General features: G+C 35.5%; 1 protein-coding gene across 3 annotated transcripts in view; it reads right to left on the bottom strand.

Moving 5' to 3' along the window:
- Positions 1 to 802: 802 nt before the first annotated feature.
- Positions 803 to 23,302, bottom strand: part of IMPACT (impact RWD domain protein) — a 29,140-nt gene continuing 6,640 nt past the window's right edge. For 2 of the 3 annotated variants that reach the window (XM_036098154.2, XM_036098152.2), the window contains 7 exons: positions 16,833 to 16,918; positions 13,596 to 13,718; positions 11,463 to 11,560; positions 9,301 to 9,374; positions 6,134 to 6,224; positions 4,332 to 4,466; positions 803 to 3,393 (listed from right to left, as the gene is read on the bottom strand). In XM_036098154.2, the coding sequence (XP_035954047.2) occupies positions 3,325 to 3,393; positions 4,332 to 4,466; positions 6,134 to 6,224; positions 9,301 to 9,374; positions 11,463 to 11,560; positions 13,596 to 13,718; positions 16,833 to 16,918 (676 nt within the window). In that variant the 3' untranslated portion in view covers positions 803 to 3,324. The remainder of the gene's footprint in view (positions 3,394 to 4,331; positions 4,467 to 6,133; positions 6,225 to 9,300; positions 9,375 to 11,462; positions 11,561 to 13,595; positions 13,719 to 16,832; positions 16,919 to 23,302) is intronic. The other variant, XM_036098153.2, reaches the window with a different exon arrangement.

A 23,302-nucleotide genomic window follows, 5' to 3' on the forward strand; every position in this document is an offset into this window, starting at 1 on the left:
GCAAAAAAATGAACTGCAAATTAAAACATATAAAAATTAACTAAAAATGGATAATAGATCTAAATGAAAAAAAAAAAAAACAACTAAAACTTTAAAAAGGAGAAAATCTTCATGACCTGGGGGTAGGCAAAGTCTTTAGACATAACACCAAAAACATAACAACAACAAAAAAAGGTGAATTACATCTCTTCAAAATTAAACACTTTTACTCTGTGAAAAACACTGTCAAGAAAATGAAAAGACAAAAAAAAGGGGGAGAGAGAGAGAATGAAGAGACAAGCAACAAAATGGGAGATTATTTGCAAATCACATACCCGATAAAGAACTTGCAGGCAGAATCTATTTCTTGGTTTTGATAAACATACTACAGTTATGTTAGATGTTACTAGCAGGGAAAGCAGAGTATTTTTACAACTTCTAGTGAAATCTATAATTATTTCAAAACAAAAAAAAAAGATACTGGTAGTTTTATTTGCCAGAATCCCTATTTTCCATATCTCCCTTATCCTAAGTATCTTCTAACACAATGCTAATGGAGGGATAACATTTTTTGGAGAGCAATTTGGCCAAACCAATCAAGCTATTAGAATGTGTAAATGGTTTGATCAGGAAATTTCATTTCTAGGGATTTTTCCTAAGAAAATAATCAGAGATAAATACCAAAAAATCTGCACACAATGATTTAGTTTTTATAGTTATTTAAGTGAAAAATTTGAAAAAACTTAAAAATTGGAAACATGTGGGGACTAGTTAGTATATCATGATATACCCAGAAGATAGAATACAGTGTAGCCATAAGAAATTAAGCCATAGAAGAATATTTATTGACATGAGAAAATGTTAACAATATACTTCTATATGAAATATGCAGAATACAAAACAGTATATACAGTTTAATACCATTTTATGGAAAGAAAAATAGCCATATATACAAAATCATGCATAGGAAAAAAATAGAAGGATGTACATAGCAAATGTTAATAATGGTTATCTCTAGATAGTAGACTTAGAAGTGATTATACAATTTTCCCAGTAAATTTCACCTGCCCTCCAAACAGTATCTGCTTCATGCTAGTCTTTCTTGGGTGTGATTAGCTTGATATAATTCTTTTCAAATAGACTCTGTTTCATGATACATACCTCCAAATCATACTGCTTTTCCCATTTAAAAAGTAGATGCTACTTGCTCTTACATACTGGCATATGGAGAATATTTTTAACTAATACAATATACTATAAAATATGCCACAGCATAGATCTGGCTATAGAAAATTATTGTTTGGAGAATCTGAAAATCCTCTAATAGAGAGAAATTTTAAATAGAGAAAAAGATGCTATCATTAGTTGGGGGTCCATAATGGTTGAGTATAAATAACTCAGATTCCAGAATTGGAGACTTTGGGATCTCTCCCTACTAGCTAACTGCCTTTGGGCAAAGGAGATTAGGTTTTTTAGACAGGAAAATGTGGCTAATAATTTTGTAGAAGGAAGGAAAAATAAGATTTTTTTAAATAAGGGAAAATGAGATCATAGATATAAAGGTCTTCCATATAAAGACCTAAGTAACTGTGAGATGAAACAGCAAGAAAGAAATTCAAATTTGGTGTTATAGAAAAACTAACTCAATTTTTCTGCAGCACCAAATTCTTCCTGTTTTATATCTTCTTTCACAGGTTAGACATGCCAAAATTGTGAAATTACTTTAATGTTAATTAATGGTCTTCAACTTCTTTACTTAACAGTTAATAACATAGGACATAACTTTTCATGGAATCTGAGGTAAGTGTTCTAAATATATTTAGGACATCCTCTGATTACTCCTGATCACTGGCAACATTAGACATATTTACAACAAATATGACTTGGATCTTATTTCTCAGAATCCATCCTAGTGTAAAGCCATTTACTAGATTTTTATTAAAAATACCAAATAAGGATGTTGGATCTTTTAAAGGCAAGACATCAAGGGAACAGAAAAAGAATATCTGTCTGAGTCCGCTCTTCTGTGATGCTCTCTCCACGATGCAAGCACCATTCCAAGTTGCCTCCGAACTTCTACTCCCTCCCCTTCGAAGAGAATCTTGGACAAATCTGCAGTCAATTAATAACTTTCAATAACTGTTTGCAATCATATCTAAAGGGGAACAGCTAATAACTTACTGTTATATCTCAAAGATAAATGTATTGTCTCGATGCCTAGAGGCAAAGGGCATAACTTACAGATGAAAGAAGGATCATAAAACACCGATGTAAAGGAAGATCTGGTAAGATGGAAAAAAAAAAAGAGGGATTTTCTGTTTTTCCAATCAAAACGTTTGTTCCTTTACTCCGTAAAGTCACGGAGTTGAGAAAGATGGCTGGAATGCAGATGAAATCGTACATCACACTTACATAACTACCTGATGACGTGCTCCGGCCCCATACCAGTGTGGTTTTCCCACCCCTATCCCCTTCTATAAATGCCCCATTAACTGCGGCAGAGCTTCTAGTGTCGTCCTAATTCCTTAATGAAGATCACGAGAAAGGTACTTCCAGGATGTTAAAAAAAAAAAACCAAAAACAGAATTATTACACTAACATTTCAGGGGTGGGAGAAGACTACTGACACTCCATATCTACCGCTTTACATTACAAGAATTAAACAAAAAAAGTAGAGGCTAGAAATCACATTTTGAAATTTCACAATCACCAATTTGCAACAAAAACCGAAGCATAACACTTATGCTAACAAATATGGCAGATGAATTACCACTTCAGCATGTAAATGCAGATGGATACTCCTGGATTTTTGCTTAATCATTACTCAATGATGAACCCTATAAAATGAAAGGTGACTTACTGTGAATCAAAATCACAAGAAGAAACTCTCCAAGATCAATCTGCAATGAGCTCCAATTCTAATAAGCCATAAAGAGCAGTAAAAGGCAATATTCATGTAACGTAATGAGAATCCTGATGACAGGATATCAGGTATTTATACTCCTCTCGAGACATTTCTTCCCCACCTAACAAAGGCACTTGACATGTACTGAAATGGACAGTTAATTCAGGCACTGCCCTGGGCAACTGTTACCTTCCTCAAATTAGATGAAGTGGTAATTAAGTTCAAATTAATTCTTCTGAATCAGCCTGAAATACACATGAATATATCACAAGTTCTCTATTTTTGGCAGATGATATAACCAAAGAAGAAAAGATAACGCTGGTGTCCACAGTGGGTTGGCTGACTTGAGCAGCCCAGGATCCTCTCTGCACAGTATTCCCTGATGACTGTGGAATTTGTGAACAATGATAGGCAAATTAACCTGTCGTATAATGTAGGTATTAATGTTCACTCCTCTTCTTGTCTTTTCTTACTTTTTTGTTCTTTCCCAAAGCCTTAGATGATTCCTCCTAAAAAAGACATAAATCAATGTAGTATCTCCCCATTTATATGAAGATACTGGCTTAGGAAACTTTAGTCTAATCATATGGAATACATGTAATACTTCCATATGTATCATCTTTCTGTTTCATAGAGAACTTTTACTTATAGTCTATTTTAATATTTCTAAAATAATCAAGGATAGTCAAGGAAAACACTTATCTAACAGATTTACATTTGAATAACTTGGATATCATTTAATCTATTGTTCACTTTCCAAAGGCAGGCAGCAAACTTTAAATAAAATAAATATGCTTATAAAATATGAAACAAAAAAATTTTTTTTAAGTATAAAGGCAGGCATCCCAGTGCATGCCAGGGGAGAGGGAAGGTGCTCTGACACTAACAGAGAATGTTAGAATTTTATACACGTTTAAAGAACATCTAGTTCACTGTAGCATGAACTACACAACCTCTCCCGGCCTCAATTTTAGGGAGTGAAAATTAATTGGTCTTTAAGGGTTTTATAAAACTCTGTATGAATCTATGAAATTAAGGTTCAAAGAGATGAAGTGATCTGCCCAAGGTCACACAACTAACTGGCCAGTCACACTGTTCTGAATAGAACCTAAGTCTACATTTCCTAGTCCAAAGGTATTTCTAATGCGCCACAAACATTCTTTTTTTTTTTTTGAAGATTTTATTCATTTATTAGAGAGAGAGAGCATGTGCGTGGGAGGGAGGGGCAGAGGGAGAGGGAGAAGCAGGCTCCCTGCTGAGCAGGGAGCCCGACCTGGGGCTTGATCCCAGGACCCCAGGATCATGACCTGAGCTGAAGGCAGATGCTTAACCAACTGAGACACCCAGGTGCCCCTCAAACATTTTGATTCATTCTTAATTTTTTGTCTTTTTTTTTTTTCATAGGCAGTGTTGAGAAACTCTCTATATAATCTCAATGACCACTCACCGGTGAATTTGTGTAGTTCCTCTCCACTAGTATGTTTCTGGCACAGTTGTTGATATGTTTAAAGCGATCTGGTCCTAGTAGGATTCCTCCATACCAGCGTGATACTACCACCATGACATTTCTCACATTCAAAATCTGTTATTTTCAGAAGCATAATTAGATACACACGTAGACATATACAAATTCAAGTTTTAAAAGAGAATGAAATAACCCATATACAAAATTGCACATAACATTTCCCCGTGACTTTAATGGCAGAACCACGAGTGAGCAGAGTGAGATTCCTAACATTCAGGTGATAGAATGTTAGAATGAGAAGGGAATTTACAAATCAAACTGCTCTACAGTGTCCTCAAATACCAAATTTTGGGGCAACCGCATAGAGTTAAAGGGAGATCATGCAGGTAGCGTTCTAGTTCTTCATGAATTCAACCAGAATAGCTCAGTTTAAGCAGCCTTTTGCCCCTAAGCCAAACAACAACCAAAACCTGCTTCTGAACAAACCACTGGAAAGAACTGGGGCTGCATGAGTAATTGCTGGTGCCTACCAGCAAGGTCTTCCTCAGTTTGACATCTGTCAAATGCTGCTCTTAACATGAAGCCCACCAGTCTACAGGCCTGACCACACACAGAGCTCCTTCCTATCAAGGGAATGGCCTGTTTATTTTTTTAAAAAAATTTTATTTATTTATTAGAGAGAGAGAGGGAGAGAGAGAGCACAAGTAGGCAGAGCGGCAAGCAGAGGGAGAGGGAGAAGCAGGCTCCCCACTTAGCAGAGAGCCCGATGCGGGGCTGGATCCCAGGACCCTGGGATCATAACCTGAGCCAAGGGCAGACGCTTAACGACTGAGCCATCCAGGTGCCCCGAATGGCCTGTTTAGAAAACAAACCTCCACATAGAGTAATAGAAGAAACTACAACAACTACCTTAGGAAAAAAAACAAGCCATTCTTAAAAATAATGGACAGTGACCACCATACAGATTAAGAAAATCCAGCAGCATGAAAAAGAAAGGACAAGGTAAACAAACTAAAATGGGGACCAGGAAAAATTTAAGGGAGAGAATATCTAAAAAAAAAAAAAAAAAGAAAGAAAGAAACTCTAATTAGCATACTCAGAGAAATTTTAGAAGCTACTGCATCCATAAAGTCAAAACGGTACACTATAAAAAAGGAAAAATAGAGACGAACTCTTTTTTCTTTTTTTTTTTTAACGTATTTAAGTAATCTCTACACCCCATGTGGGGCTCGAACCCATGACCCTGAGGTTAAGAGTTGCATGCCTTTCTGACTGAGCCAGGCATGTGCCCCAAGAAAAAAGAATTCTTAAAACTTAAATACATGATTGTTAAACATTTTTAAAAATTCAATGGAAATCTTGGAAGACAGGCAAGAAAATGTCTTAAAAGGTGATGAGATGGACAACTTAAAAAAAAAGCAATATTCTGGGTCTATCCGGATGGTCCAATAGTACCCAACTAACAGGAATTGCACAGAGACAGAACAGAGGAAACAGAGGGAGAACACTGTCGAAAAACAAAAAGGAGATACTCTTCCAGAGCTGAAGGTAATCTACCGTCTATGACTGACAGGGCTTCCAAGCGCAGCACTTGTTATTAACCCTGTGCTTTCTGCCCATATCAAGTGGTTACAAGTTTCTCTCGATCAGTGTTTAAAAATTAACCCAAATACATTTCACGTTACATAGCCTAACGGATGTACTTATTCCTAAATGGAGCTCTGTTTCACTGAAAAGTTTTAGGGCTCAGAGCAGAGGACCAACAGGGTTTAACTTACACTTACCTCCATGAGATGGAGCAGGCGTCCACCAGCTGCTGTCTCCCCATCGTCTTCACAGTCCTGTAAGAAGGTCTGTTTATCCTCACAATATATTCTAGAAAGACACAGAACAGTGTTACACTTTGAAACCCCAAAATACTGCACGAAGAGTTACACCTTCATACTTGTTGCAGTCAATTTACTTCCAAAATCAGCATATTTGCCCAAAAAAAAATTCTTCTTGAACTATACATTAGGCATATTTTCATTGATGATTCATTATCCGGTATGTTTCATCGTTTGTATTTGGGAAAGCTAGGCATCAAGGATGCCTCCTTTAAATCAGAAATGCTATGATTATGGGAAGGTGAGTTTACACATCTGACACTTCATTTAACCTTGAAGCTATAAGGTTACAGAGAGCAGTCACTGAAAAACATTTATTGAGAATTTATTGTAGAGAAGCATTATACATAGTAGGCACCATGAAATGATATACAAGAAATAAGTGGCTTACTCCTGTCTTTAAAGAGCCTTAGAGCTAGTGAGACAAAAAGTATATAAAAAAGATGGAGGTGATAAAATCAACATAAATGAACATTTTATACTTTCCTCACATCTTACTCTAGCCATCGAACATTTCTCTATCCTCCACATTCTAAGAATTATAAGATTTATTTTCTCTGTAATTTTTCCCCTAGTTGGTTATCAGTATTAGAGATAAATCATGGTATTTACCTATTTAAATTATCTAGAAAGTTTGCATTTGGAATAATAATGTAGGGCTACACTGTAGCAGAATAAGCATGGCGAGTACGTGTGAGATATAAAAAGCAATCAGTGCCAGTTAAGTATGCCGTCTAGTGGATTTCTTAGGCCCCTACAGATGACACCGTCTCGGACAAGGCAAATGCACCAAAGATATCTTTCCAGCTGGGGTACTACCATATCTATACACCTAGGTCAATTATAACAAACATATTCATATATTTATTATATATTCATATTTAGCATAGCAATCATATTCATTCATTCACTCGTTCATCCTTCAATCCATCTTTCCATTCATTCACTCAATAAATACTTACGGCCCACCTACAATGACCAGGCTCTGTTATTATTTAGAGTTGATCTCGTTCCAAGAAAACATAGTACTACTAGACAACATTTTATAGGCAAATTTAAGGCAAAAAGGAGTCAGCAGTTGGTTTATATTAGGACTGTAATTATAATCTAACACTGTAATTTTATGGAACCAATGAAGGAAATTTGAGTTATAAATCAATACTATTAGGTTTTTAAAAAATGAAATCCCACGGACATTTTCACTTTTTCCTCACATGCCAGGAAGATAATGATGCAGTATCCCACAGCTGTGTGTGCCAGTAGTCTGAAGAGTGCCCCTTAACTCCAAAGCAGGAACACAGCCCCAGAACCAGGAAGTCACCTTAAAAGGATCCTAAGCATTCAAAATACACAACATAAAGTCCTTGTACCAAATAAAGGTCCTTTATTTTATTTCCATTGGGGTCCTTCAAGCCGCCACTTTGTGCCTGTTTACTCTTGGGTGACACACAATTCTGACAAGCTAGCTCTTTCATTCCCAGCTGTCAGTTATAAAGGAGTGAGGTAAATGGGCTGCTACATGTAGTCATGCTGAAATTTGTGAGAAGTGATGGCTCATCACCTATTAATATGCAAAACTATAAAAATACTCACCGGAACTTAAAAACCCCATAATGTGGGGCCTGAAATAGAATATCCGGTATATTATCTAACTTTTCGGTAATTTAAGATCAACATTATGGCCAGCGATTGTCGAAGGTGCAGCCACATAGCCATGTAGGCATAAAATAGAGATAAATGAAATTAGTTTATTATCAAACTCAGGTCTACCCCTTAACAACCATGTGATCTTGAAAAAGTTAAGCTTTTTACAGGGGCAGAACTGTAATAATCAGAATTAACCTTCGTAATGCATTTCGCACAGAGAAGGCACTCAATAAACACATGGCATGAACGAACGGCTATTAATACTTTCACAGCACATTCTAATCACGGAGAGCAAGCACACTCTAATCCCTCATTTTTATATTAATGACCCTAACCCATAAAGAAAACATCAAAATTCTGTCCAGCAGTACTCCAGTAAGTAGGGAATTATATAACAAATAGTCTTTTGTAAGTTTTGGCACTTAAAGTAATATGACTTAGTAACATTAAAAACTCACCTATCCAAAGTGATGGATTTTTTTTTTGTTTCCTGAGTTTCAGATAGCCTAGATTTTACCAATATTCTCAATCACATTTTAAATTTGCACTAAATCTCTATGTTTATATTCTGATTCATTTCAGTTCTGAACTCTGTTCTTTTAAGTCTGTACTAATTTGCATATTTAGAAATATGCCCTTCCTCTTTACTAACACATCAGCAAAGATTTGTATAAAACCTTAGTATTCAAAACTAAAAGGCATATAGTGAAAAGAAGCACGCTTAATTTACTGCTAATGGGAGTATGAATTGGTTTAAAAGAAAAACTCCGGAAAAAATTTGGCAGTATGTATCAAGAGTTTCAAAAACGTTCATACTTTTTGATAATTCTACTTCTAGGAATCTATTCTTTCTTCTTTTTAAATTATACGCCCATTTCATTTCAAAAAAGAATCTGAAGTAACCAGAACCTATCCTGAGTAAATAATCTAAAATGAATAAAAAAGGTGTTCACAGGACTATTTTCTACAATAGTGAAAAACATGAAAAACTGAACAAAAAAGTAAATGGTTAAGTAAATAATGGTATAGAGCCTCAAAGAAATATTACACAGCCATTACAGTAATGTTTATAAAGCAATTATAACAACATGGAAAAATGGTTTTGTTAAGAAAGAAATAGGATAATAGGGTAATGCATTGAAAAAATAAACACTGCATAGAAGAGAGAAAGAAAATTTACAGATATATTATCAAAATATATCAAATTATTATCAGTTACATTTAATGGCAGAAAATGGCTGATTTCCCCTCCAAATTCTTTTTTTTCCTTTTCTGCAGCTTCCAAATAGTCTATATACGACCATTTGGTTTATAGAGGAAAAAAACTCCACATAATAGTTGTTATTTTTAAAAACCATGCATCAGTTTCCCCCATTTTTTACAAATGGAACATTCCTAAAATTGTGAAGATCACTCACCGGTATGCATAGATGTTGTGGGTGGCACTAGCTATTTTCTTATTCTCATACAATTTGGCAAGAACCATTTTCACCTTAAAAACAGCAGTAATATAAAATAAACTAATGTATACTTTTTGTTTTATAAATAAATGCTAGAAAAATATCTTAAAGCATATTGATATAAATACTGTTGTACTGAAATAGTGACTTAAAGAATCCACTACACTCTGAAACAGCCATTTCCAAAGTTTTCTCATTTTAGAGGCAAAAACTGGTACTCTTAATTGGTGTGAAAATTACAGACCTGGTATTTTTTTTTTCTTCAAAGGCACAGGCAAGGCTTTATTGGAGCTGATGGAGAGAGGTCAGGCTGGCCTCCAGACCTGGTATTTTTGAGCACCAAATATCAAATATTTGAGCACTAAACATGTCGTAGGGACTTATATATGAAAATTTTTTCCCCATCTACAAAATTTTAAATGTAAATATGACCATTTTTAAAAATGAGCTCTGAAAATTTACCAGGTTTAATGTATCCAATGTGACAGATAGAAAATGGCATGTTCCAAATATAAGACTGAAACTCTCTCTGGGAGTCATATAAGGTTTATAGAGGCAGTAACATGAGCCAGGTCCTGAAAGATGAGTGGCAATCTCTTTTGCATCAAAAGGGAAAAAAGGGGTGGGGCAGGAAGAAGCCATTCCATTCAGAGGAAACTATGTGCGCAAATCCATCAGATTTAGCAAATAAAACATAAAGGATGCTCAGTTAGATTGGAATTTCAGATAAACCACAAATAATTTTTTTTATTAGTAGTATGTCCCATACAATAATGTTTATCTGAAATTCCAATTTAACTAGGTATCCTGTATTTTATCTGGTAACCCAACCAGGGACATAAAAGAGAAAGGTTCTGGAAGTGACCAATAGTTTTATGTAGAAACTCTTTAGAGTATGAATGAGAAGACAAAAGACATTGTATCAGGAATGATAAAGCTAGGGTCCTATCACAAAGGGCCTTGTATAATGAGTTCAGGTTTTTCCTTGTAGACAATGGAAATAAGCAAAGACTGGGGGTTGGGAATAGTGACACACGGCCAGACCTTTCAGAAAGGTAACGGGCAAAGAATACAGAAGAAATCCTGGAGGTAGGGAAGATGGAGCTGCAGCCACAGAGATCAATTTGAATCAGAAACTGTGCAGTCTGGTGTTTATCATTTTTTAATCTTTCAGGTTCTCAGATTCCTGATCAATAAAGCAGACAATGACCTCTAAGATTTATTTTAGCTCTCACAAATTATGATCCTCTAAGTCTAAGTGACTATAATCAGAAAAAGAAAGAGGATCCAGGATGAACAGATTCAGAACAGAATGTCTAATGAGGACCCTGGCAACAAGATCATGGGCAACAGCCCAGGACAAAATAGAGTTGCTGAGAGAAAGAGCCAGAAGCCTGCACCAAAAGCAATTATCTTGACCACAAGTCAACCCAGAGAAGAATTTCCTCTTCCAGAGACCAGAAGAGAGTAAAAGGGCAGCCTGGTACAAAGAACTGTATCCCTGTAGGTCGGGGCTTAGAAGAGCTTAGAGAGGAGGAGCTGCAGAGACCAAAGGGAAGAAACTAATGATTAAAACCTATGCTAAATTAATGACACTTTTGTTGTTGTTTAACTTTATACATTGTTACAGTTTGTGACTGAAAAGTCTCCCATTTGATATCCTTGGGTGGGAGCCAAGTCACCTAAGTTCAGGAGGCAGAAAGGAAAAGGAATTCAGGTCAAGAAGACTCTGATCAGCCAGTCTGTCCACTGTCCCCTTCCCTGGGCATCAGTGGAACCCACTCGGTTTTGCAGAACTCCCACGCAACAGGACAAATAATTCTTTTTAACAAGCTATTAAGCATCATAATTTTCCACCCAATGCGTTTTTCTTGTTTGAAAATCCATTATAGGATTAAGCCCTCACTAGAATTTAGATATTGTTTTGAAAGTGGTAACATATAGAAAAAACACAAATCTCCCATGATTCACAGTAATTTGGGGGTAGGAAATGAGCAAAATATTTTTGTATTACATGAAAATTAAACACAATAGCAAAAATAAGGATATTATTGCAAAACCATTTACTTGAATTACTTGGGTAAAACAATATCAAAGTGAGCTGGACATAGTAACTTTACCTGTTTGGGACAAACTACTGGAGCCAAGTGCGCCTGAAAAGTACTTCTTCGGTCTGTAATAGGAATGCCATGATCAATCGGAGGTAATTCTTCTATTTCTATAAATTTAAAGAATTATATTACTTTTATCTTTAAAATTCCTACATCCAAACACTGAAAAATTGACAATGGTGTGGGCAGAGGGTGGGGAAAGGAGCTGGGAAAGAGATATAAATTATATGGCAAATCAACCCCAATAGCCATTAATAGTTGTCTATTATAAATTACAATTTTAAGCAAAAAGTTTCCAAAGAGATTGTAAATAAGATTAGACTACCTGACTTAGAAACGATTTTCACCTGCCAAGGTCACCCCGTGGTAGGTTAGGACTGAAATCCTGGGCTGTTACAGTAGTATAAATTGTACAATAATTAAGTTTAAGGAGTATAAAAGGTCCTGAGACCGAAAAGACTGTCAGCTGCTAATATAGCACAATTTGTTTATCCATTCTGTTAATGGACTTCTGGGTTGGGAAACCTAGGACTTTATTTTGTATAGCTGTAATGTAACCTCTTCTACTAATAAAACTGTTCCTACTTCATAGGATTGAATATATCAAGGATACACTAAATTGGTATTCTAAGGAGTATCATGATTTCGAGTTATTCTGCTTCTTAAACAAGTTTAAGAACCACTAATTTACCAACCATTCTGGCTGCTACATCTGTCTCATTTAGGATCTAAAGTTATTCAGGAAAAAGAACTGAAATTGTTTCCTATTTCTATTCACTGATCTGTTTAATCTTACCAAGTCAGCTTGCCTTACAATTAATGAACTACTTCAACCAGTACTTGTAAAAATATTTCTTGACAGCTTTAAACAACTTGTCCAAACTCACTGCACTGGTTTGTGGCAGGACTAGGACAAGAAACCAGGTTTATGCAGGATTTTGCCTTTCTTCTGAGAGTGTCCTCTTCTTGAAATGAACTGTGACCACTGTACTAGGGCGGTAGTGAGGTCAACAGGAACCAGATACTATTTATTGTGACTATGATTTTCACTCTTATTCTTTTAATAGTGGATCCTGTGTTTCCCAAAAGAAATCTTATGACAAATCCACAAATATATACATGAATAAAATGTGAGACTAAAGTAGGAGTCGTAGTCCTGGGTCTTCTCCCCCACTCTTTCTCTTCCTGTGTATCCCCTTGCTAGTCCTGAAATATCATGCAAGAACTTTAAAACTTCATAGTATTGTTTAAAAGCTCCTGTGTAGGGGCGCCTGGGTGGCTCAGCTGGTTAAGCGCCTGCCTTCGACTCAGGTGGTGATCTCAGGGTTTTAGGATGGAGTGAGCCCCGCATTCGGCTCCCTGTTCCTCTGCTCCCTGTCCCTCTGCTTAGCGGAGAGTCTGCTTCTCCTTCTGCCCTGCCCCCTGCTTGTGCTCTCTCTCTTTCTCACAAATAAATAAATAAAATCTTTTAAAAAAATTTAAAAATTAATTAATTAATTAAAATCTACTGTACAATGCATAGGAAACTTTTTTGTAAAAGACTTGAGAAAACTGATGCTATTATTCAAAATTTTAAGATACTAAAATGGAAGATACTTTCTGATCACAACATAGAGCTGATTTGTCACATCAATCTATTCATAAGCTGAATACAACTAGAAAATGGAACAAATTTGCTTAAGCAAAAACTAAAATTTTAAAGACATTTTACTGGCTTTAATTCAGTGGTTGCACTTTCAATTATTATATTTGTGAACACAGACTAAAATTTAACTCTGCAACATCAGGAGACAACTGAGGATTTCAAAATAGGAATAATAAAAACAGGATGTGAATTGAAAACATTAACACAGCTTTTCTTAGTTTCAGTTTCTCCCATCATTAATTCAAAACTCTAGAAAGTCACACACACACACAAAAAGGGTGGAGGGAGGGAGAAATTTCCTTTTTCCTCACCATTCTGACAGACCCAGCAAACACCAAAATGGCCAGCAGGCGGGAAAAAAATAACTCAATTCCCTGCAAATTAATAACTATTTCTTAACATGTGAGAGTTTACTACATTTCTATACCATTTCAAAAAACAATACATAATACTGCTATCCCACTCTCCTCAAAAGAAACTAGTTAGTAACATTATACCTGTTCGATTTTCACTGATATCAAAATCCAATGCTTTAGCGGGAGTTTCTGGTTGACATGCTAAAATGAGATCATCTTCACATTCTACATCTTCCTCTTCAGTTTTCTTCTTTACATCGGGGCCTATGTGGATATGAGATATTATCAGTGAACTCTAAGAGTAAGGAATTCTACCTAAAAACTTGTTGGTCTTGATCTCTAAATACCATTCTTCAATAGAAGGAATCAGGACTTTTATGAGAAGTAGCTGATTCCAAGGTTGGAGCAAGGAAAAGAAAAGATGAGCCTGGAACATCTTATGATTCCAGGGAGTAAAGAAATGCTCAAAAAAAAAAGAGTGGTAAGCTTATAAAAAGAATACAGGTGTTTACCTGAAGGAGATCCTAAAGGTGAAACCTAGAATAATTTGAGCAACAAAATAATGATAGTATGGAATTTTAACCCATAGAATAAAATAACACGTGTTCATACTCATATAAATAAATAATCAAAAAAATAAACAGAGAAAAGACATCTCTTCCTCACAACATAATTCCAATTCAGTGAAGAAGGAAAGAAGAAAATATGAATCATCATTAGGCAAACACCACAGTAATAAATATTGTTGACAAGACACACTAAGGGATACTAAAATTAGTAGTAGTGTTTAGTAGTGTGTGAAAGTTTAAGGAGGAATAGGATATTAGCATAGCCTCAAAATATCTCCCTCAAGGTCCTTATCAACTACAAAAGGAAAAATAGTAACTGTGATGGTTAATTTTATATGTCAACTTGGCTAGGCCACAGTATCAGTATTTATTTGGTCAAACACTATTCTAGATGTTTCTGTAAAGGAATTTCTTGGATGGAATTCACATTCAAATCTGTTAGCTTTGAGTAAAGCAGACTGCCCTCCACAATGTGAGAGAGCCTCATCCAGTTAAGGTCTTAATAGAAACATGACTAACCTCCCCAGAGAAAGAGGGAATTCTGCCAGCAGACAGCCAGCCTTCAGACTTGAGCTGCAACATCAGTGCTTCCCTGGGTCTCCAGCCTGCCAAACTATCTTGAAGATTTTGGACTTTCCAGCCTCCACAATCTCAGGAGCCAATTCCTTAAAGTAAATTGATCTCTCTTTCCTTCTCTTCCTAACCTCTCCCCCACTCCTCTTGCATCCCTCCCTCCCTATCTTTATAAATACACACACACACGCCCCCTATAGGTTCTCTGGAGAGTCCTTATTAATACCTTAACTTTACACTGGAGACATCTGGCAGATACCACCTTAACCAAAGAATCAAGGTAAACATCACCAATAATAAAGCATATTGATACCACGAGTTCCTTGATATATGCACTATGAAGAACACAATATCATTTTTGTGGTATTCTTGCCAAAATGCCCAATCTTGCTCCAGTTGTGAGAAAACAATGGACAGACCCAAATTGAGGGACATTCTACAAAATAATCAGTATTCTTCAAAAGAGTCAGGTCATAAGAAGTCATAAAAGTCAAGGAAAGACTTGAAAACTATTTATAGACTAGAAGAGAGTAAGGAGAAATAACAGCTAAATGCAATGTAGAATCCTGGACAGCATCCTATAACAGCAGAAGGGACATTAGCGGAAAAATCAGTGAAATTCAAATAAGCTCTTTAGTTTCGTTAATATTATACCAATATTAGTTTCCTATTCTGAGAAATTATACTGTGGTTATATAAGATGTTACTAAGGGAAGCAGAGTGAGGGATATAAAAGAGTCCTCTGTACTATTTTTGCAACTTTTCTCTAAGTCTAAAATTAGTTCAGAATTTTTAAAAATTGTAAATAGTTGTATTTAATCACTTTAAAACTTAGTATTTCTATAGTAGAAAAAAGATACAAAATAATAAATTTGTACTGAAGATTAACAGTAAAATCAAAATAAATTACGTGTCAAGTGGGTGCCCTGGAGTGGAAAATTCTCATGAGATATCTTGATCACTAGCTTGCAGCCTTATTAGTTCTTCAGAACTACAAATCCTTCCATTTTAGTATGAAGTCTACAAAAACAATTTTGATATGAAAAATTCCAAACAAAATTTCTAAGAAGTATATTTACAAGTTATACAACAAAAATCAATAATTCTAAAATTTGGAGAGTGGCTAAACTATATTGTGGATATAGATGAAAAAGGGAAAAATATCATTTTTAATATCTATAATTTTTAAAATTTCCTGAGAGTTGAGTGATCCCAAGCTTTTTGGAGTCCTAAATTTTTACTGGTATACATTCCATTTTTGCAATTATCCTATACTCTAGAATGGTAGATTGGCAAAAATCAATTCTGTTTTGAGACTACTTTTCCTATCAGTGCCCTGAAATGCTACAAAATCAGAACATGAATCATGAAAGTTAAGGAAAATACTTCAAAAAAGATTGTCACATGGACAGAACATCTTCTTACCATTTATCTCTTAGATGTTAATGGAAGCAGTAAAAAATCTGCTTCTACAGAAAAGTTAAATGCTCTGAAAAAGTATATACTACTATCAACTTTAAATGTATACTGATTTTACTAAGGGAGTCCTAAATAATTGGTTTGTTTTTAAAAAATCTCCTTCTCAGATTGAAAACAATTCTATCAGTGGTAACAATGAAATAGTAGAAATTTCCACACTGTCATATAATGATTCAATGAAAGAATAATAGGGCAAAATATTGGTTTTCAAATGTCTTGAAATTAGATAGTAGTAATGGGTGTACAACTTTGGAATATACTAAAAACCACTGAATTATACATTTTTAAAGGATGAATAATTATGACATATGAATTATATCTCAATTTAAAAATAAATTTTCAAAGTAAATTTTTATATCCTAAATATCAGTTCAGTGTATTTCCAAAGGTCTTTTTCTATAGACACTTCACTCATTTGAAGCTAATGTCTAATTGATGTACTCCAATAATTCATGAAGAATGTTACACGGATCATATTACCTTAAGAGCCAAAGAAAGCAGAAATTTAGACCCAAATTCTTTAACAATAAAATCTACTTCTGTAAGGATATAATATGAAACCAAAGAGCCTAAAACCATATAGAAAGAAATAACCATAATTACATGAGTAAATGAACTTTCCAGAGAAACTTGTATTTTATCACATATAAACCATAAAACAGAATAGATTTTCATTAAAAATTTCATTTAGAATATCTACATGGAAATTTAATTACTATTAAGCTAAAAGAGCATTAATAATATTTTTCAATCCTACCTGGTTCCGTCATCTGAGATTTTTGTATTAGAACATCTCTTATTTTTTCCACCCACAGGTAAAGAATGCTTTCACCAATATTCTGTCTAAACAAAATTCAGGGGAAAAATTCGTTATTTAAAAAAAATTCCTTCTCAAATTCAAGAAAATACAGACATATTTACAATCAAAGAAATTACATGCAATTTAGCAATGCCTCTTAAAAAAGAATTTAGGGTGCCTGGGTGGCTCAGTTGGTTAAGCAACTGCCTTTGGCTCAGGTCATGATGCCGGAGTCCCAGGATCGAGCCCCACATCAGGCTCCCTGCTCAGCGGGAGTCTGCTTCTCCCTCTGACTCTACCCCTTCTTGTGTGCTCTCTCTCTCTCTAATAAATAAATAAAAATCTTAAAAAATAATAATAATAAATAAATAAAAAGAATTTATAAAAACAGATTTGTAGGGTGAGTATTTAATATAGATCGCTCATATCAACAGCATTAAAAATTCCAACTGGCTCCGAAATTAACATTGCTTACTTAAAATAAGCTGGACAGTTGCAACCAAAGAAGGGCAAGAAAATTTCTGAACTTGAATTGAAGTAGATAGATGTAAATGTGATTTAACTTCTGTCAGCAGATATAGTTGCAATATTGATGTCACTGCTTGCTTTTTTAAACTTTTTAAACAATTTCAAACCACTTATCTGGCACATTTATCATTTGGTATAATTATTTCCGCAAAAAAGAATGCAAAGCATTGGAGGAACTGCCTCAGAGAACAAATTTAGAAGACTTAAAAGACAATTAACAATATTATATTCACATTGTTTTTGACAAAATATTGTTGCCCAAATTGATTCATTTTGGTTCCAAATGTCTATCTCAGATAAATTAAATCCATCTCAAAGGGTCAGTGAGAAAAAGAACATGTCCTGGGCGCCTGGGTGGCTCAGTTGGTTAGGCGACTGCCTTCGGCTCAGGTCATGATCCCGGAGTCCTGGGATCGAGTCCCGCATCGGGCTCCCTGCTCAGCGGGGAGTCTGCTTCTCCCTCTAGCCCTACCCCCTCTTGCGCTCTCTCTCTCACTCTCTCTCTCTCTCAAATAAATAAATAAAATCTTTAAAAAAAAAAAAAGAACATGTCCTGGTTCACGTCCATAGAATTATGTTAAATGATGACAACAGTAATCAAGGCCCCAGGTGTCTACTCTTTAAGGAATGACACTAATTTTAGGTAAGTTTCCATTATGTGTGTTTAAACAATCACCATACTACTTCATAACAACACCTTACCTTCTTCCTCTGAAAGTTCCCCTTGAAACCACTACCTCTCTTCATCATGCTACTCATCAGTACCCACCGAAGGAAACTTTCAAAACAAGCATACAGAAGAAAAAAATATTGTTCTCAAATAATTCTGTACCCTCATATCCTCCTCATCTCACCCATAACTCCTTAGCGCTAAACAATCCCCCATGTGCTCTGGTAACCTAAGATTCTTAGAGAGAGGAAAAGTCAACTGGAAAGGTCTTAAAAATCTGAAAGTGTTAGTTGAATTTCTTTTAAACAATTCCCACTTCTATCCTCTCTTCTCAATGAAAGATGTAGAGGTATAGACAGAGAAAAGTAAAATGTATTGAGTACATACAAAGCACAAAGTTCACTATACGTGTCAACACATTTTATGCTCATGATTATCTAATGAAGCAGGCATTATTTCCCCATTGTACAAATGAGAAAACAGACCTAGAGAGATCAATTAACTTATCTAAGACAATCTCAGCAGCAGTTAGGAAGCCCAGAGCCAGATGTGAATGCGGACTTACTCCAAAGCTTAGCTTGCCCACTGCATTTTACTCTCCTATCCAGCAGCTGTGACCGTCAGCAAGCAAGCCACTTGAACTCTGAGTCTGTTTCCTCATCTATAAAATAGAGACTTAGAGCATCTCATGTTACTTTACAGAGGCAGTTTCTCTTCAAGGAAATCTTAATTCACTCAACAGAATTTCAAGGGCCTCATCTCCACACCAGACCTGCGGGTACGGTAGTCAAAGAGAAAACGAGGTCCCTCGTCTCAGTGTATGTGATCGTTACCCTTACAAATTTATGTTTTTCTATGTAATTCTCTCCATTTCCTATTCTCATTCTATTGAATTCTGCCCACAACCATCACCAAAAATAGTAATACTAGTATACAGTGTTTATCTAGTGTGGACACCTACTACACAGAAGACAAGGAGAAAACACTTTGTTATCTCGCTTAATCCTCATGCCACCCTTTGAGGTAGGAAAATCATCCCTCTGAATATACATTCAAATTCAGATTTATTGTTGAAGAGGTTGTGAAAATACCTCGGAAGAATTTTCACAATAAGTAACTTTTCCAAATAATAAAGAAGAAATTAAACCTTAACTCCCAAACCTCCTCTCCACTGGCCCATGGCTTCCTGCAGAAGAATGTACAATAGCACTTCTCCCCAACAGCAGTTACTGAATGCTTCCTTCTTCCCTAGCATTTAACAAGACTTACTGAAATCCAGTGGAAGGAAGTTGCTGTGGGTGTGAAAGGTTTCCTGAGGAAAATGAAAATGACTCTTTCCCTTGGAATCCCAAATTCTATCACTAATGGTGGGGTTTTTTGTTTTGTTTTGTTTGTTGTTGTTATTGCTGTATTTGTGTTTTCTCTTTGTTCTGAGATTTTTAACTATCCATGAGGATTTGGTTTTCAAAATTTGCCATCGCTGTAATGAAATCTCTCACAAAATCAGAAACACACTAAAACAGACAAAAGCTGAGAGTCCTCCTTCCTGTGCCTATCTGCCTCACACCCCACCCCCAACTGGTCCTGGAGGAAGTCTGCTGAATCCTAAGGACTCTGGCACAAAATTTAAAAACCACTCATTATAGAGGGAGATGCTAAGCTTTTATTTATGAAATTATATTATGGTAAAGTAGCTAAATAGAAAATGTCTGGAACAAAATTTGTATCAAATTGAATAAAAGACCACCTTGAATTAAAAACTGATTTTCATAGAAATATTTTGTGAGTAACTATACTTAAATGGCTATTAGCCAATCCAGAATGATCAAAACAAAGTCAAGTTACTTGTGGCTCTATCTTTACTTGTGGCTCTTAACTTTTGTATCTTAATTTTCTAATATTTATACTTGTTGATTTAAGGATAAAGCTACTCACTAAAATACACTACTAAGTTGTGTGACCTTAGACAAATCATTCAATCTGTCTGAGTTCTCATCATCTCATTTTCAAAATGACAAAATTGGATGAGATGATTCTTTTAATAACAACAAAAATAGGAGTTGCTATTACATGGTACTAATGTACATTACACAGATTATGTCATTTAATCCTCACAACAATATTATTTTATCATCCTTATTTTACAGATGAAAAAAACAGATTTAAAGAAGTCACATTACTTCAAAAACTGATTCTAGAAGCCTGACCAAGACAGCCTTAACCTCAGTTTGGCTAACTTCAGAATGGCAGAACTTCCTGACTCTAGGCCCTGATTTCCCCTTTCTTAGTGCATTTTCTTTAGAAAACTTGTCGTCATAAATTCTTTTCTTGCTCCTTAGGAATATATGGACATCTTTTTAGAAGACTCTTGTCAGTTTTACAACCTAGGAGTGTCTTTCTCAAGGACCTGGGAACCATCCTTTTGAATCAAGGAAGACGGCATCCTTTCTCCCAGTCTCTGTGGGATTGGAGGAGCCTAACTTCTGATGAGCAACAATTAGCAAACACAGATGGCCTAATCACAGAGAAACACATTTGCAAACTCAAGAAATAACTTACTGTGCTTACACAGTTCATTGATTAACCTTTCCTCAACATCCTCATCCTAGCCCTTACAAATTCTTCTGTTGATGGGAATGCAAACTGGTGCAGCCACTGTGCAAAACAGTATGGAGGTTCCTCAAAAAATTAAAAATAGAACTACCCTACAATCCAGGAATCGCACTACTGGGTATTCACCCAAAGAATATGAGAACACTAATTGGAAAGGATATATGCACCCTATGTTTACTGCAGCATCATTTACAATGGCCAAACTATGGAAACAACAGATGTGTCCATCAATAGATGAATGGATAAAGAAAATGTGGTTTACCTACAAAATGGAATATTATTTAGCCATAAAAAAAAATGAAATCTTGCTGTTTGCAACAACATGGATGGATCTAGGTAGTATAATGCTAAGCAAAAGAAGCCAGTTAGAGAAAGACAAATACCATATGATTTCACTCATATGTGGAATTTAAGAAACAAAATAAATGAACAAGGGGAAAAAAAAGGAAATCAAAGTCTCTTAACTATAAAGAACAAACAGATGGTTACTAGAGGGGAGATGGGTGGAGGGATGGGTGAAACAGGTGAAGGGGATTAAGAGTACGCTTATCTTGAACACTGAGTAATATATGGAACTGTTCAATCACTATATTGTATATCTGAAACTAATATAACATTGTATGTTAACTACACTGGAATTAAAATTTAAAACTTTCTCCTGGCAAGGGAAACAAAAGCAAAAATAAACTCCTGGGGCTAACATCAAAATAAAAAGCTTCTGCACAGCGGAAGAAATAGTCAACAAAACTAAAAGGCAACCTATGAAATGGGAGAAAATATTCGCAAATAACATATCTGATAAAGGGTTAGTATCCAAAATATATTAAGAACTTATAAAACTCAACACCCCAAAAATAAATAATCTAATTTAAAAATGGGAAAAGACATGAACAGACATTTCTCCAAAGAAGACATCCAAATGGCCAACAGACACATGAAAAGATGTTCAACATCACTCAGTATCAGGAAAATGCAAATCAAAACTACAATGAGATTATTGCCTCACAAGTCAAAATGGCTAAAATCAACAATACAAGAAACAAGTGTTGGTGAGGATGTGGAGAAAAAGGGACCCTCCCGCGCTGTTGGTGGGAATGCAAACTGGTGCAGCCACTCTGGCAAACAGTACGGAGGTTCCTCAAAAATTTAACAGAATTACCCTATGATCCAGTAATCACACTACTGGGTATTTACCAAAAAAATATAAAAACACTAATTCAGAGGGATACCTGCACCCCTATGTTTATAGCAGCATTATTTACAATAGCCGAATTATGGAAACAGCCCAACTGTCCATTGATAGATGAATGGATAAAGAAAACATAATAGATAGAGTAAGCGAGCGAGAGACGCAGGTATTCCTCCACTTACCAAAAGTTTGCGTTATGCCATTGCACTCTTCCAAAAGACCTACATTGGTAGCTGTTTTCACTAACCAAAAGAAACCTGAAGAGGACTGTCACTTTTACGAGAACAGCCACTACTATACCAAAAGTAGGTCTTTCATAAAAGTGAAGAAGTGTAACTTGAACATTCAGAAAGTGAGGGATACTCTTTCCTTTATGCCATTTTGGCAATTGAAAGGGTTCATAGGAACGCTCCACTTTTAGATAGTGGGGAAAATCTATACTACAAAAAAAAAAAAAAAAAGTTAATCCATTTCCTTTTCTCTTAAACAACAGCAATTATTATGATGTTCTAGGTATTTTAAAATCTGTCATTTACTTTTTGCTTTATTAACATAGTTATTTTCCTATATTCAAAATATCCATACAAAATATATCACTAAAAATAAGGTGTGATAAGCCAATTAATCTACATCTAATCAATGACCAAATCCTAGCTTATATTCTTCAGTATTTCTTTACTGACGATTCTTCTCCATCCACCTTCTTGTTGCCTTCATAAAAAGGCCTCCACCATCTCCCTCCTGAGTTAATGACTCACTCTTCCTGTGGTGGCCCTTCCCTCAAAACCCCTCACAGCCCATCTCTCACATTGCTGTACAAATCTAATTACATCACTCCCCTGTGTAAAATGCCTAGAGCCTACAAGATAATGCCCAAACTTCTTTCCCAACTTGCAGGTTCTTTCTTCTTATCCCTACCTAATTTATATAGCTGGCATCTTAAACTATTTGCTAAACTCTAAAGATGCCAGGTTGCTTCACACCCACATTACTTTGCCTATGCCGTTCGTTCTACCAGAAAACCTCTCCCCATTTGATTACCTGGCAAACACCATGCTCAAAGGTCTCCTTCACAGTGGAACCCTCCTTTCCAACCTCATCCACATGCCCAGAGATAGTTTGTTGCTAAGACCTCTAAAAAATGCTACTACAGCACTTGGTTCAAACCTCTCAATAATTATGTCATTGTATTGTATGGGTACACATTTATCTTTATTTTTAAATTTCAAACTCCTAACAGAGTGTCAGCATATAAGAGATACTCAGTAAATGCTTACTGGAAAAACTGTTAGTTTTCTGACTTCTTCCTTTCCTACCTAAGAGGAAACAAACCATAGTTCATCTGCTTGTCTAGGCAAAAATAAAATTTTGCATACAAAATGATGCTAATATGAAAATCTCAATAGTGTTACAGTATTTAGAATATGA

Source organism: Halichoerus grypus, chromosome 13 (assembly GCF_964656455.1).
Source record: "Halichoerus grypus chromosome 13, mHalGry1.hap1.1, whole genome shotgun sequence".
Taxonomy (NCBI): Eukaryota; Metazoa; Chordata; class Mammalia; order Carnivora; family Phocidae; genus Halichoerus; species Halichoerus grypus.